The sequence below is a fragment of the Gambusia affinis genome, linkage group LG19 (assembly GCF_019740435.1).
Source record: "Gambusia affinis linkage group LG19, SWU_Gaff_1.0, whole genome shotgun sequence".
NCBI classification, from domain to species: Eukaryota; Metazoa; Chordata; class Actinopteri; order Cyprinodontiformes; family Poeciliidae; genus Gambusia; species Gambusia affinis.
In genome coordinates this window covers 14,895,570-14,909,224 of record NC_057886.1, presented here as the reverse complement: position 1 = coordinate 14,909,224, position 13,655 = coordinate 14,895,570, and the positions used below count along the sequence as shown (strand labels likewise).

Here is a 13,655-nt window from a genome sequence, read left to right as displayed (position 1 = left end):
TCGCTCCATCACAAAGAGACAAACTGCTTAACTTGATTGGAAAGAAGTGTACCATTATCTGTCTGCTGGATGGAGTGGAAACCAGAGCTCTATGGGATACTGGATCACAGGTCTGCCTCATGAGTGAAAAATGGAGAAAGCAGAATCTCCCTCATGTTACTATCAGAAGTCTCACTGAGATTATTGGACCTGGAATATTGGATGGAAGAGCAGTGAATAAGACACCAATCCCTTTTATTGGCTGGGTTGAGGTCAAATTTAAATTACCATCAGTGAGTCAAACACAACTAGAGCTCTGGGTGCCAGTTCTAGTTGCTGAAGAGGATGCAGTGGGAGAAGAACCAATCATTGGTTACAATGTGATTGAGTACCTATTAAAAGGGGGTCTAGATCCTCCCACCATCATCACAGAAGCTGTTAGTACAGCATTTTCCATTGAAAGTAAGAAGGCAGAGGTATTTCTAAAAGTCATGAGAAATATGAAGGAGGAACAGGGCATAAGTACTGTTAAAGCATCGAGAGAAAACTTCATCATCCCAGCTGGCCAGACGAAGATGGTGAAGTGCAGTACACGAGCTGGTCCACTTGCAGGTCAGCAAGGAGTCCTGTTTGAACCTCTGTCACAGTCGCAGCTACCAGAAGGACTAAGGGTTAAAGAAGGAATAGTGTGCCTACATCAGAGTTCCTGGTCCTGCTTCAGAATCCCAGTGAACAATGATACTGCTCATGACATTATTTTACCCTCCAAAAGCAAAGTAGGTCAAATCCAAGCAGTAAAAGCAATGTATGTGGCACCAACAGAATCAACAAAAATAAATGAAATAGAGACACCAAATTTCAATTGTGAAAAGGAACTTCAACAGGATCAGAGAGCAAAGGAGAAAAAAAGGAGAACCAAAATAGGGCTGAAAGTGAAGATCTTTGGGATCCACCAGTTCCCATCAGCCACCTTTCCCCAGCACAACAGCAGTTGGTGAAACAACTACTCCGAGATGAGTGTAAAGCCTTCTCTCATGATGATTATGATGTTGGAACCATCCCCTCACTGCAGCTCAAAATCCGACTGCAAGATCCCACACCAGTGACAAGAACATATATATCTGTTCCAAAACCACTGCACAATGAGGTAAAAGAATATCTTGAAGATTTGTTAAATAGAGGATGGATCACAAAGTCTAGGTCAAATTATTCTAGCCCAATAGTCTGTGTCCGTAAAAGGGATGGTAGCCTCAGACTGTGCTGTGATTACAGAGAGTTGAATAAGAAGTCTCTGCCAGATCGTCATCCCATTCCCCGCATACAGGACATGCTAAATAGCCTGATTGGAAGTTCTTGGTTTTCTGTCCTTGATCAGGGAAAAGCCTATCACCAGGGCTTTCTGGAAGAATCAAGTCGCCCGCTCACTGCATTTATCACACCGTGGGGTCTGTATGAATGGGTGAGAATACCATTTGGATTATCATCAGCACCAGCAGAGTTTCAGAGGTCCATGGAGGAGTGCCTGACTGGACTACGTGATGAGGTGTGTTTGCCTTACCTGGATGATAATTTGGTGCACTCTAAAACATTTGAAGACCACTTGAATCATCTTAGAAGTGTATTGCAGCGTTATCAGGAAGCAGGAGTCAAGCTGACACCAAGGAAATGTGACATCTTTAAGAACCAAGTGAGATTTCTTGGAAAGTTGGTCACAAAAGATGGATATACAGTGGATCCTGCAGATATTGCTCCTGTACAGGCTTTGAGAGAGAAAACCCTCCACAGTGGGAGAACTGAGAAAATTATTGGGATTTGTCTCCTACTATCGCAGTTACATCCCAAACTTCTCCGGCATAGCTAAGCCTCTATATGATCTTCTCTCCTTAAGCCCTGAGAAAAAGGGAAAAGGAAAACACAAAAAGCGAGAAGTAGGGAAACAAAATCAGAACAGTGGACAATTACCATCATCACACCCAATTATATGGTCAGCAAAACATCAAGAAGTGCTTGGCCAGTTATTAGATTTTCTAGTGAAGCCACCAGTATTGGGTTATCCGGACTTTGAACAACCGTTCATTCTACATTGTGATGCTTCACAAGAAGGGCTTGGTGCTGTACTTTACCAGAGACAACAGGGAACTCTAGCAGTCATAGCATATGGATCCAGAACGCTAACACCCCAGAAAAAACTATCACCTTCATTCAGGAAAACTGGAGTTCCTGGCTCTGAAGTGGGCCATCTGTGAGAGGTTTAGAGATTATCTCTATTATGCACCACCATTTACAGTTTACACTGACAATAACCCTCTTACATATGTGCTTTCCACAGCTAAACTGAATGCAACCACTCATCGATGGGTTGCTGAACTGGCTGATTTCCAGTTCTCAATAAAGTATCGCCCAGGTAAAGTAAATGGAGATGCAGATGGTCTCTCCCGAATGTCACTCAGCATGGAGGAGTACATGCAAACCTGCACACAGGTAGTACACCCAGAGGTGATGAACAGTGTTATTCAAGCAGTTGCTCTTCAGTTTCAAGACTCTGAGCCATGGCTATGCCCAGCAACCATCAACAGTCTGGTCACAGAGGAATGTGATGCAGCTAACACATCAGTAAAGGACATCAGTAGAGCAGCTCTTAGACAAGCTCAACAAGATGATCCAGTGATTAGTGAAGTATTGAGATGTATTACTGCACAGAAAAAACCAAAGCATGGCTGGCACAAGGGCAACAGGTTGGCTGTTGCTCTGATGAGACAAAAACACAGATTATATATGGATGAAGATGGACTACTCCACCAAGACAGCCAGTCGCTCACAACTCCTTCTACCACAGAAATATCATGCACTTGTTTTTAAGGAGCTTCATGAGGAGATGGGTCATCTTGGAGTTGAGAGGGTGTTGCATCTCATCAGAGATCGTTTCTATTGGCCTAACATGCAAGGTGATGTTGAACACTATGTCACCCGTGTATGCAGTTGTTTGAAACGAAAGCGGCCAATAAACCAGCTCGAGCCCCTCTTACCAACATCATCACTACATACCCATTTGAGTTAGTCTCCATTGATTTCTTACATCTGGAGAAATGCAGTGGTGGGTATGAATACATCCTTGTAGTGATGGATCATTTCACACGGTTTGCCCAGGCTTATCCTTGCAAAAAACAAAGCTGCCAAAACAGCTGCAGAGAAAATATTTGGGGATTTTATTTTGAAGTTTGGTTTTCCCACAAAGCTGCATCATGACCAGGGTAAAGAGTTTGAAAACAAACTATTTGCATCACTCGAAAAGTACAGTGGAGTCAAGGGGTCAAGAACAACGCCATACCATCCGCAGGGTAATGGTCAGGTTGAAAGGTTCAACAGGACACTACTTGCCATGCTGAGGAGTCTGCCAGAAATTGAAAAAAAAGATTGGAAATCTTCTCTACCAAAAGTGGTTCATGCATACAATTGCACACGCAGTGAAGCTACTGGCTATGTCTCCGCTTTCCTCTTATTTGGTCGTCAGCCCGGCTCCCCATTGATCTTATGTTTGGTCTCAGTGAAAAGAACCAAAGCTCTTCCCACCGGGATTATGCAGAAAAATGGAGGACAAGGATGAGTGAAGCCTATCAGTTGGCATCCAGGACAGCCAGTAAGCAAGCGATGAGAGGAAGGCTCACTATGATAGGAAACTGCATGGAGGGGAGTTGTATCCAGGTTGCCGAGTGCTTGTTAGGAATCTGAATGAGAAGGGAGGACCAGGAAAATTGAGAGCATTCTGGGAAGATAAAGTGTACCTTGTTAAAGAAAGGAAACATCAGGACAGTCCTGTCTATGAAATTCACCCAGAAAGTGGAAAAGGGCGAATCAGGACCATCCACAGAAATCTGCTGCTTCCATGCGATTTCCTTTCAACGACAGAACCAAAAGTAACCACTCAACCTAAAAGACCCCGAAAAGAGAAAGAGACGCAGAGACATGCAGACAGCTCTGATGATGAAGACGACTGGGAAGCCATCATTCATCCACCTCTACAGCATCACAAAATGGAGTCAGATCATCTCATCGAGAGTCAGCTGAGAGCGGAGGCACCAGAGTTCCACCCAATCAACGAGGACATGCAAAGGGACTGCATAGCTGATGGTGGTGGACCAGGGCAGCAACCAACTCTTGGTGAGGACATGGATGCAACACTAGAAGATGACTTTCATCCAGAGAACATGAACAGTGGAGATGAGTCTCACCAGTCAGCTGCCAGTGACCACGAAGAGACTGACATATCACCCCACAGGGTGGGAAGGTATCTTTTTCGAACAAGAAAACCTATGTTACGATTCAATTACCATAATTTGGGACAGCCTTTTCTCTAATGTGAATAAGTTAGAATGATTTGCATGATTAACTACTTTTTGATGTATCTTAGGTAGAATGATAGATGAGTACCCATGGTATCAATTTCAGCATGTTTTTAAAGGTAGAGTTTACTTTTAAGTTAAAGTACCTTACTCTCAGAAGAGATTGCAGATATTTACGCTACTGGCGGATCAAGTGGTGGATTGTCATCGTGCACAATGACGTCGACTGCAGCAATGTGACGTTAATAGGAGATATATGTCATATTGTCGGACTGGACACAGCATAGCATCTCTTTGAACATTCATTCTGACTCCTTCCTAGAAGTACTCTGCATAATTGTAAAGCATTAAAACATGTTTGCTGATTTATTTGCTGTAACGCTAGGGTACCCGAATGTCGGGACGACATTACATTTTGGAGGGGAGAGTGTGACAGAATGGACATTAGAAGTATTACACCCCCCTCCCTTTTTTACTTTACTTTATTTAAAGACTTCTTTTGACTGTGCCTTTGGGCTGCACTTCCCCTGCTTGAGCTGGGATGCAGTTACAGCAGTTCGCCACCAGTTGGCACATGGAGCACGGTGAGCACTCCTGACTCAGCGAGCCAACGGCAATTTAGTGCAGTAACGGCTGGTCAGCGGAGGCGCTCACTGTCGCTCTTGTCTGTGTTAACAGGTAAATATCAATTAGCGCTGCTATTTACATAAATTGTCTTGTTGAGGGGAAGTGTGCTAGAGTAAAGTAACTAAATGTTTATGTGTAAGTTTTGAATGAGCATTTTGACCTATATTGTAAATATTTATTGACTCAGCGAGCCAACGGCAAATTTAGTGCAGTAACGGCTGGTCAGCGGAGGCGCTCACTGTCGCTCTTGTCTGTGTTAACAGTGTAAAGAAAATAAAGAACCTGCGAAAAACACACTGTCTAATCATTAAAGTGTGCAACACATGCAGGATCTATGAAGTGCATACCAAAGTTCTTTTTATGATGACAGTTTTGTAAGTTGTGTACCTAATTTATAAGGTGCACAACTTATAAATTAAGTTGGGAGTATGAAGCAATTTGAAGACGCCTTCATCTTGAAAATGTGGCTCTTAATTTATTTTGTTCTTGTTGGGTTGAAACTTGTATTTTATTCTATTATTTTTATTTTTATGTTTTCAAACATAAAAAAAAACTAGGTTTATGTTTTTTAGGAGAAACATAAACATATGTTTATGATTTTCCTGTTAGAAAGAGGGGAAAAAGTTTAAAATCCGAGAGAAATTACAGCAATTTACTGTTTTCCAGAGGTTTGCGAAACCTTTTTTTTTTTTTTTTTTTTCATTTCAATCGACCAGAGCGAGACAAAAACAAGAGCAGCTAAACCGCAACGAGCTTGTCTCTTTCCCGTAGCTCTGCCGCCCTCTGCAGGATGCATTAAGCACTGGCTCAGGTATTTACTGAGTTTTGCCGTGACCTTACAGAAAATTAATAACAATGCTGAGTGAGTTCCAGATATGTTTCCTTACAGCTTGAGGTCAACTCTCCACTGATGAATGGAGTTATGTACAGTATTAACCCACGGCCTAAGCCATAATGACAGTCCAGTGCGTGTGCAGGAAACGGCCGTTATATATAAAGCCTTTGCACCAGTCCCAGAGAGACTGCTCACATTTCCATTCTTGGTGAAATGTAGATTTACGCTGTAGTCATAACAAAGTCTGAATAAGACTGACACAGCATAATGACGGGTTGGTAGATAATTTGTTCTGCAGACAAGCGGCCCAAGGACTGATGAATGACTAGGTGTTGTCTAATGTTTCTGTGTAAACTTTGAGTTAGAGTAAAACATCAATTTAAGTACGAGGGAGGGTAACCATAGTTACACAGGAAACTAAATAAAGAGGATACGTTTGCTTCTGTGCTCCTGGTACAGAAAACTGAAAGTCTCCTCTGAAATATCTCATGTCAGATTCAGGAAGGGTTTGATTTGAAGGATTAAAAGAAAGTGTGCAAAGAGGGTTCGCTGACTAGAAATGTGTGCCAAGTATCAAAGTACTGACTGGTTTACATTTACAGTTGTAAATATAAACCAGTCTCACATTCCAAGTCTTTGTTGCTACACTTGCTAAATCAATTCAATTATTGTTTAACATGCTATCACAAATATCATGCTCATGTTTTTGGACAGAGTCTTAAAGGGACTGCACTAAAATAAAAGGAAACATTAAGTGGTGTATAGCACATACTTTACTTCAGAACCAGCACTATGCCACTAAAAAGAATTATTGAAACAGTTTTTGAAATCTTCAGTGCCACATAAGGTGCTGCAAAAATAAAATTGTCAAATTCATCAGCTGTAAATTTCACATCAGATCTTTCAGAAAAGCTCCAGTCAGAGGAAAAGCTCCAGCTCTCCCTGCAGCCTCTGAAAGTTAAAGCTAAACCAAAAGATTACAAGGTAACATCATTTCAGTGTAGTTTAATCAGGCTTTGGCTTGACCATTAGAAATACAAAAGCAGGTAATACAAATACAGGAGATACAAAAATGTATTACCTGTTTAAAGGCAATACATTTTTGTTCTTTCAAAAATGTAACTTTTGTTTTATGTCTACATCGTTACATTATTACATTGATAAACTTTTTATTGATATAAAGTAGAACATTAACAATTTGGCCCTTCATGTGCTGCATGATATAGCAGTTTTCAGCACTATTGCTTTGCAGCAACAAAGTCCTTGGTTCAAATTCCAGCCGGGGGCCTCGTGTGCACAATTTGTATGATCTCCCCTGTGTACGTGTGGCTTCCTCCCTCAGTAGAACAACTTGCATGTTGGACTCATTGGTCATGTGATGGACACAGTTGGTCCAGCAGATAGATGCACATTGTACGTAGGAGCATGCACTTAAAATGTCAGCTTGTTAATTTTTAGGAATTAACATTGCAGAAATACCGTCACTTCTTATCTCGAAGTTGTTAAACATGATTCTCTGAGCAAAGGCCAGTGAGCTGACAGCTCGCTGTGAAACATGGCTTGTTTCAGATTCATGTTTCAGAACCTAATTAAACAAACTGCTCAATTTTTCTAACAAACAGCCAACAAGAAATGTCTTTTACACTGAACACCCCGTGTCTGAAAAGTCACCATCTACTGGGCTATGCACCAACTTACAAACAAACATAAACACATTCCTAAACCAGATAAAACTAGAAAGACTCTAGAGCAGGGGTGGGCACTCCTGGTCCTGGAGGGCCGGTGTCCTGCAACTCTTACATAAGAGTTGCAGGACACCGGCCATTCAGGTCCACACCTGAATCCAACAGCTGAATCACCTCCTAAGTGCAGTCAGTCCTGTTAATAATCTCATTATTGGACTCAGGTGTGTTGAAGTAGAGCTGCATCTGAAAGTTGCAGGAGACCGGCCCTCCAGGACCAGGAGTTGCCCACCCCTGCTCTAGAGATTGTTACAACTGTTGTTTTAGCTCCTTCTTAGCTCATAGTAAATATTTGCTGTTTATTAAAAGAAAATATTTGGACCAACATATCAGTTCACCACATTTTTTAGGCCTATTCTTTTCTCAAACTCCAAGAGTTCTAAGAACCATCATACTTCAAAAATGATGTGGATATTTCAATATGGGACTATTTTCTTTCAGAGTTTGGTAACTTTTTAATTTTCTCCTAAAGGGTTAAGCTGGTAGCACTGCACACTATAATATTTATTTGTTGTTGCAAAATTATTTTGATTAATAAAAATCTGGTTGAAAAATGCTGGTATGTGAAATCAATGTATTTTGAAAAATGGAGTTTATTGTCTTTTCAAGTGTGTACTTATCTAGCGACGCTGAATATGAGTTAATTATTACACATGCTGTAATCAAATCAAACCAGAAAGAACCAGCAGCGTTGCAGAGAACACTCTGCTGCTCAGACGGACCCTGACTGCATTCACATCCAGCTGGCTGCAGTGCTTGAGCGCCATGTCTGCTTCCCCGCTGCTCAGGGTCTGCTGCGCTTACAGTTTCCGATGTTTGGAAGGACTCAAAGACTACAGGAAGTGGAAACCAGGAGGGGCGGTTCTGCTCCGGTAAGTTCCGCTTAAAGAAAAAAAGTAAATAGTGTTTTGGGTTTAACAGCATATCAGATCATTGAGTGATGTTTAAGTTCTGTCATGCCAGAATGTGTCAGAAATGTTGCATTTCCAAACAGAAAACTTAGGATTTATGCCCATCAGCTTAGATAATTAAAAGCAGATTTTTGTTGTCATGCAAATTGAGAAATTAGTTTTCTGCAAATTTCCCCAAGTTTCGTTTGCTTAAAAATCTTTAAAGCTGCATTAAGTCAAAACCCTGAAATGACAAGGCACACATTTGTGAATTTGATCTTTGCCAGGTCTCTCCATGTAGACAGTCCACCTCACAAACCATCCCTGACCACCAGCTACGTCCACGGCACGTCTTCCTATTCCTTACTTCCCCTGACTGTAAGTCAGAGCCTGGAAGCTACGGTCCGACGCTCTCCTGACCGCGAAGCCGTGGTGTTTCTACAGGACGGCATCAGAAAAACCTTTGCTGAGTTTCAGACAGATGTGGGTTTCAGATTTAATCCAGTTTGATTAGGTTTTCAGAATCTTGCATGCATCAACCCACTTTCTACTATTTCTTCCTGACAAGGTGGACACGGCTGCTGCTGGCTTGCTTGCTCTGGGCTTGAAGAAAGGTGATCGACTAGGGATTTGGGCTCCCAACATATACGAATGGATCCTTTTCCAGTTTGCCTCAGCAAAGGCTGGAATTATCCTGGTCAGTGTAGAACCTGTCTGTATTTACAAGTCAGATGGACGTTGAACCTTTCAGTGACTTAGGGGGAGAGTTGTGCTGCTGGAGGTTTACCATGTTATCATTTTCCCATCAAATGCAATTTCATTCAGATATTTAGAAGTCCTGACAGTGGTTAATTAATTTGATTGAGTCATTATAAGTCTTAGTTCATCTGGATGAAGTGACAACTCTGAACACATTCAAGTAATTAAAAAAATATTATGTACAACTTTGAATTTATTGTGGATTTTCTCCAAAGAACGCAGGAACAAAATTCCACATGCAAACTCAAACATGGAGATACATCTACACTGATATTTGGTCAAATTAAATATAAATAAAACTCACATAGCAATCTATACCTAACCACAAGGTCTGGTAACCATAAACATACATCTAGTTGCATTGTTTATTTATTTTTTTGTTTGTTTTTAATGATTTGGACCAAGTTACATTAATATTAAATAATTCTATTTAACACATAACCCTAACCCCAACAGAATCTAACCCTAACCCTAACCCACCCTTTTTACCCTAAGTTTATGGAGTTTTTAACCCAAGTTTGGTGATTTTTAGTTGGTTGGATGTTTATTTTATTTAAAGGAAAGAAGGAAAAGAATAAGAGGGTGCTTAACGAAATTCAAGTAAGAAAACGAAGAAACAAAGAAAGAGACAAAGAAACAAAGAGACAGAAAAAGAAACAAACGCCTGAAGAAGACAAAGAAATGTTGAAACGTCGCGAAATGAAGCTAAGAAACAAACACAAGAGAAAGCAAGAAAAAGACGACAAAAATAATTCCAATTAGTAGAAGGTAGAAAAGAAAGAAAGGGGGTGCCTAAAAGCTAAATAGAGTTTTTTTTTAAAGAAAAGATTTTCATTTTATTTTGGACACACAACTGAAAGGACAGGGTGGAGAGTGCTCTTCCAGCCTTCCATTTGGAAGGTTGGCTTTTCCCCTCACCCTAACCCTAACACCAACAGAATCTAATTTTACTGGAGGGTATCTAATGTAGTTGCAGCAATCTTTTGAGTGCTGTCTGTGTATGAGAGAGAGGAAGATGATGAGCGGATGAAAAACACTCAGAACAAGATGACTAAAATGATGTTTGCAGGAGAAAGACAGACAGTGGAATAAAACCTAAATGATCTCTACTTGGTTAAATATCCAGCCTAAAATATGCCAGAAGCTGTCTGATATCTACAAAAGGCTTTATTGGACTGTATAATTCAGACCAATGCGGAATAAAAAAGAAAACGCAACAGATTCAAACTTGTGCCCTCATTCTTCGTTTCTAATGTATTGCAGTTGTTTGCTGTTTAAATTTTCCACCCTGACAAACCCTGTTGCTGTGTCTACAGGTGTCACTGAACCCAGCCTATCAAGTCGACGAATTGGCGTTTACACTGCAAAAGGTAAAGAAAAGAAAGACATGCAGAGTGAATTATTAAACAAATAATTTCTAAACAATATTACAACCTAGATATGCTGTATGTAGGTCCAGTGTAAAGCAGTATTGTGTCCAGCCAGCTTTAAAAGCCAGAACTTTTGCACGATGCTGCGGGAGATTTGTCCAGGAATGGAGTCGATGCCACCGAGTTCGATCAAAAGCTCCAGGTTCGTTATTGTCCTTCCACTGTTGATCTTTAGGGATGAACAGGATCTGCAATGTCCAAACTTTTTACAAACTTGTAAAGTTGAAAGTATTTTGGGTCACAAATTGGTTTGCATTTTTCCAAGTTAAAAACAATGGGTTTTTTATTTTGCCTAACAGTTAGCTTAAAAAGCAATATTTTAATTAAATTAAGCTGCAAAATTTTTGAATAGAACTTGGAAAATCCTTATGAATTTGAAACATAAAGAAAAGAGTCTTGCAAAGTTGCCTTAATATAATTTTTTTCAGGTTGTTTTCAACCATTTCTAGCAACAACATAAAGATATGGATCATTCATCAGTTCAAATCAAATCAAATCAATTCAGTTTATTTATATAATGCTAATTCACAACAAAAGTTGTCTTAAGGCACATTACAAAAATAATAATTTCAGTACAATCATATATGCAGTCCTATTGATTCTATGGATTCCTACAGTGTGTTCAGTTAGTTATTGAAAGAAAACCCAGCATATTGCATTGAGTCCGATTCACTTTCCCACTGAGCCAAATTCTTATCATTTCTGAATTGATGTGGTAGGCCACACTAAATTATTTAAACGGCCCCAGAGTCGCATGTTGGACATCTAGTTATTTAAAATGTATAATCATGTTAATTCTGTCAGCAGCTCAGAGAATCTGTTTCGGGATCTTCCAGGGTGCCAGATCTGCGTATGATCATTGTGACAGACAACAGGCAGCCAGGGATGCTCCATGTGGACGATGTGATGCAGGCAGCGGAGAGTTCGCACTACAAGCAGCTGTCGGACCTGCAGAGCCAGCTGTCCTTTGATGATGCCATCAACATCCAGTTCACTTCAGTAACCTTCATTACGAGACCTTTCACATGCAGCGTAGTGAAATCATATCGAGACATATTGACCTAGATGCATGTTTCTCTTACTTCACTGGCACTAGGGTACCACTGGGAAACCAAAGGGAGCCACTCTTTCACACAACAATATTGTAAATAATGCATATTATTTGGGCCTCCGTATGGGCTACGATCGCAGAGTGAGTACACACTTATCTGGCGTGTATATATATATATATATATATATATATATATATATATATATATATATATATATATGGAAAAACACACATTTTGATTTGAATAACAGTGTGTTTATTATTCACAATCAGCCTCAGGTGCGAGTGTGTGTGCCTGTGCCTCTGTACCACTGCTTCGGCTCTGTGATTGGAGGGATGAGCATGGCAGTCCACGGCATCACGCTCGTGTTCCCTTCTTCTGCTTACAACAGCTCTGCCAATTTGGAGGCCATCCAGAATGAAAAGTATGATCCTCAGAGTCCATAGTGCGTCCAGTAACAAGAACTCTCAACGATTGCTGATATGATTGCTCATATCTTCCTCCTCTCTAGGTGCAATTTTGTCTATGGCACTCCCACAATGTACGCTGACTTGCTCAGTCGTGATTTACACAAGTATGACCTGTCATCAGTTGAAGCTGGTAAGAGACTTAAAAAGTAAAGATTAATTGGTTTTAGTCAATTTGGAGTGAAGTATTGTCTTTGCTTTAGGGGTCATGGGAGGCGCTCCATGCCCCCCTGAGATCCTGAGGCGGCTCATATCAAACATGAACATGAAAGAAATAACGGTGAGCATTTCATTTTTAATGCATGTCAGTCAAAGAGCTCCTGAGAGAAGATTAAGTTAATATTTCTACAGATTGCATATGGAACTACTGAAAACAGCCCTGTTACGTTCCTGGGGTTCCCACAAGACAACGATGATCTGAAGATGAACACTGTCGGGTGCATCATGCCTCACACTGAGGTATGCTTTCTTTGGTACAAAGAAACAGTGCAGCAGCTCAAATCCTGAGCTTTTTCACACTCTGACAAGGTGCTAAAATGTGTTTCAAGGCCAAGATAGTGGACCCCAAATCAGGCCAGATTGTCCCTTTGGGGGCCTCAGGGGAGCTGATGACCAGAGGTTACTGTGTGATGCTCGGGTACTGTGGGGATCCTCAGAAAACCAGAGAGGTCATCTCTGAGGATCGCTGGTATAGGACTGGGTGAGATGAGTTTTTAAAATCAGAGATTTTTTTTTGTAATAAATTTAAAGTTATGAGTGACTTACTTCTTCCATCCAGTGACACAGCCAGCCTGAACAGTCTGGGCTACTGCTGCATCGAGGGACGTATGAAGGACATGGTCATTCGCGGAGGGGAGAACATTTACCCCGCTGAGGTGGAGCAATTTCTCCACAAGCATCCAAAAGTTCAGGAGGTGCAGGTGAGACTTAAAAACCCTGAGGGTGAGGGGTTTGTACCAAATATTTTATTTTTACAAGACAACTACAGTGCTGCTCGACTTCCCAGGTGGTTGGAGTGAAAGATGAGCGGCTGGGTGAGCAGGTGTGTGCCTGCGTCAGGCTGAGGGAGGGCCAGACCGCCACTGTAGAGGAGATAAGAGACTTCTGCACAGGAAAGGTAGGAATAGATGGATATTCTGTACATGCAAACAGACCAAAATGATCTTTAATTATTCAAAAAGTAGCACAGAGTCATGTATGTAATATTTTTCTTTTTAGATTTCTCTGTTTAAGATTCCACACTATGTGGTGTTTGTAGACAGTTACCCACTAACTGCCTCTGGAAAGGTAGGAGAGCCTTTTTAATGCCAGTATTTACAAATTTAAGTTATATAATACATAATTTATGCTTGAGTTGTAAAGCTAAACTTTTTTTCTTTCTCTAGATCCAGAAATACATATTAAAGAAGGAAGTGGAGAAGAAATTGGGTCTCTGATTTTTTTATTTTTTTTATCTTTCAAAATGAGTAAAGACTGAAACTAATTTATGTATCTGAATAATTTATGCCTCATTTTAAATTGTGGTGGAATATTA

General features: G+C 40.7%; 1 protein-coding gene across 1 annotated transcript; it reads left to right on the top strand.

Moving 5' to 3' along the window:
* The first annotated feature begins 4,010 nt into the window (after window positions 1-4,010).
* Window positions 4,011-13,604, top strand: LOC122821995 (medium-chain acyl-CoA ligase ACSF2, mitochondrial-like). The gene is made up of 18 exons (XM_044100306.1): window positions 4,011-4,264; window positions 4,831-4,997; window positions 8,200-8,395; window positions 8,701-8,896; window positions 8,982-9,110; window positions 10,489-10,542; window positions 10,626-10,744; window positions 11,439-11,601; window positions 11,699-11,794; window positions 11,927-12,078; window positions 12,166-12,254; window positions 12,325-12,401; window positions 12,473-12,580; window positions 12,670-12,821; window positions 12,900-13,041; window positions 13,128-13,238; window positions 13,340-13,408; window positions 13,507-13,604. The coding sequence occupies exons 1-18, from the start codon at window positions 4,011-4,013 to the stop codon at window positions 13,555-13,557; spliced, it is 2,325 nt and encodes a 774-aa protein (XP_043956241.1). The 3' UTR covers window positions 13,558-13,604.
* The last annotated feature ends 51 nt before the right edge of the window (window positions 13,605-13,655 follow it).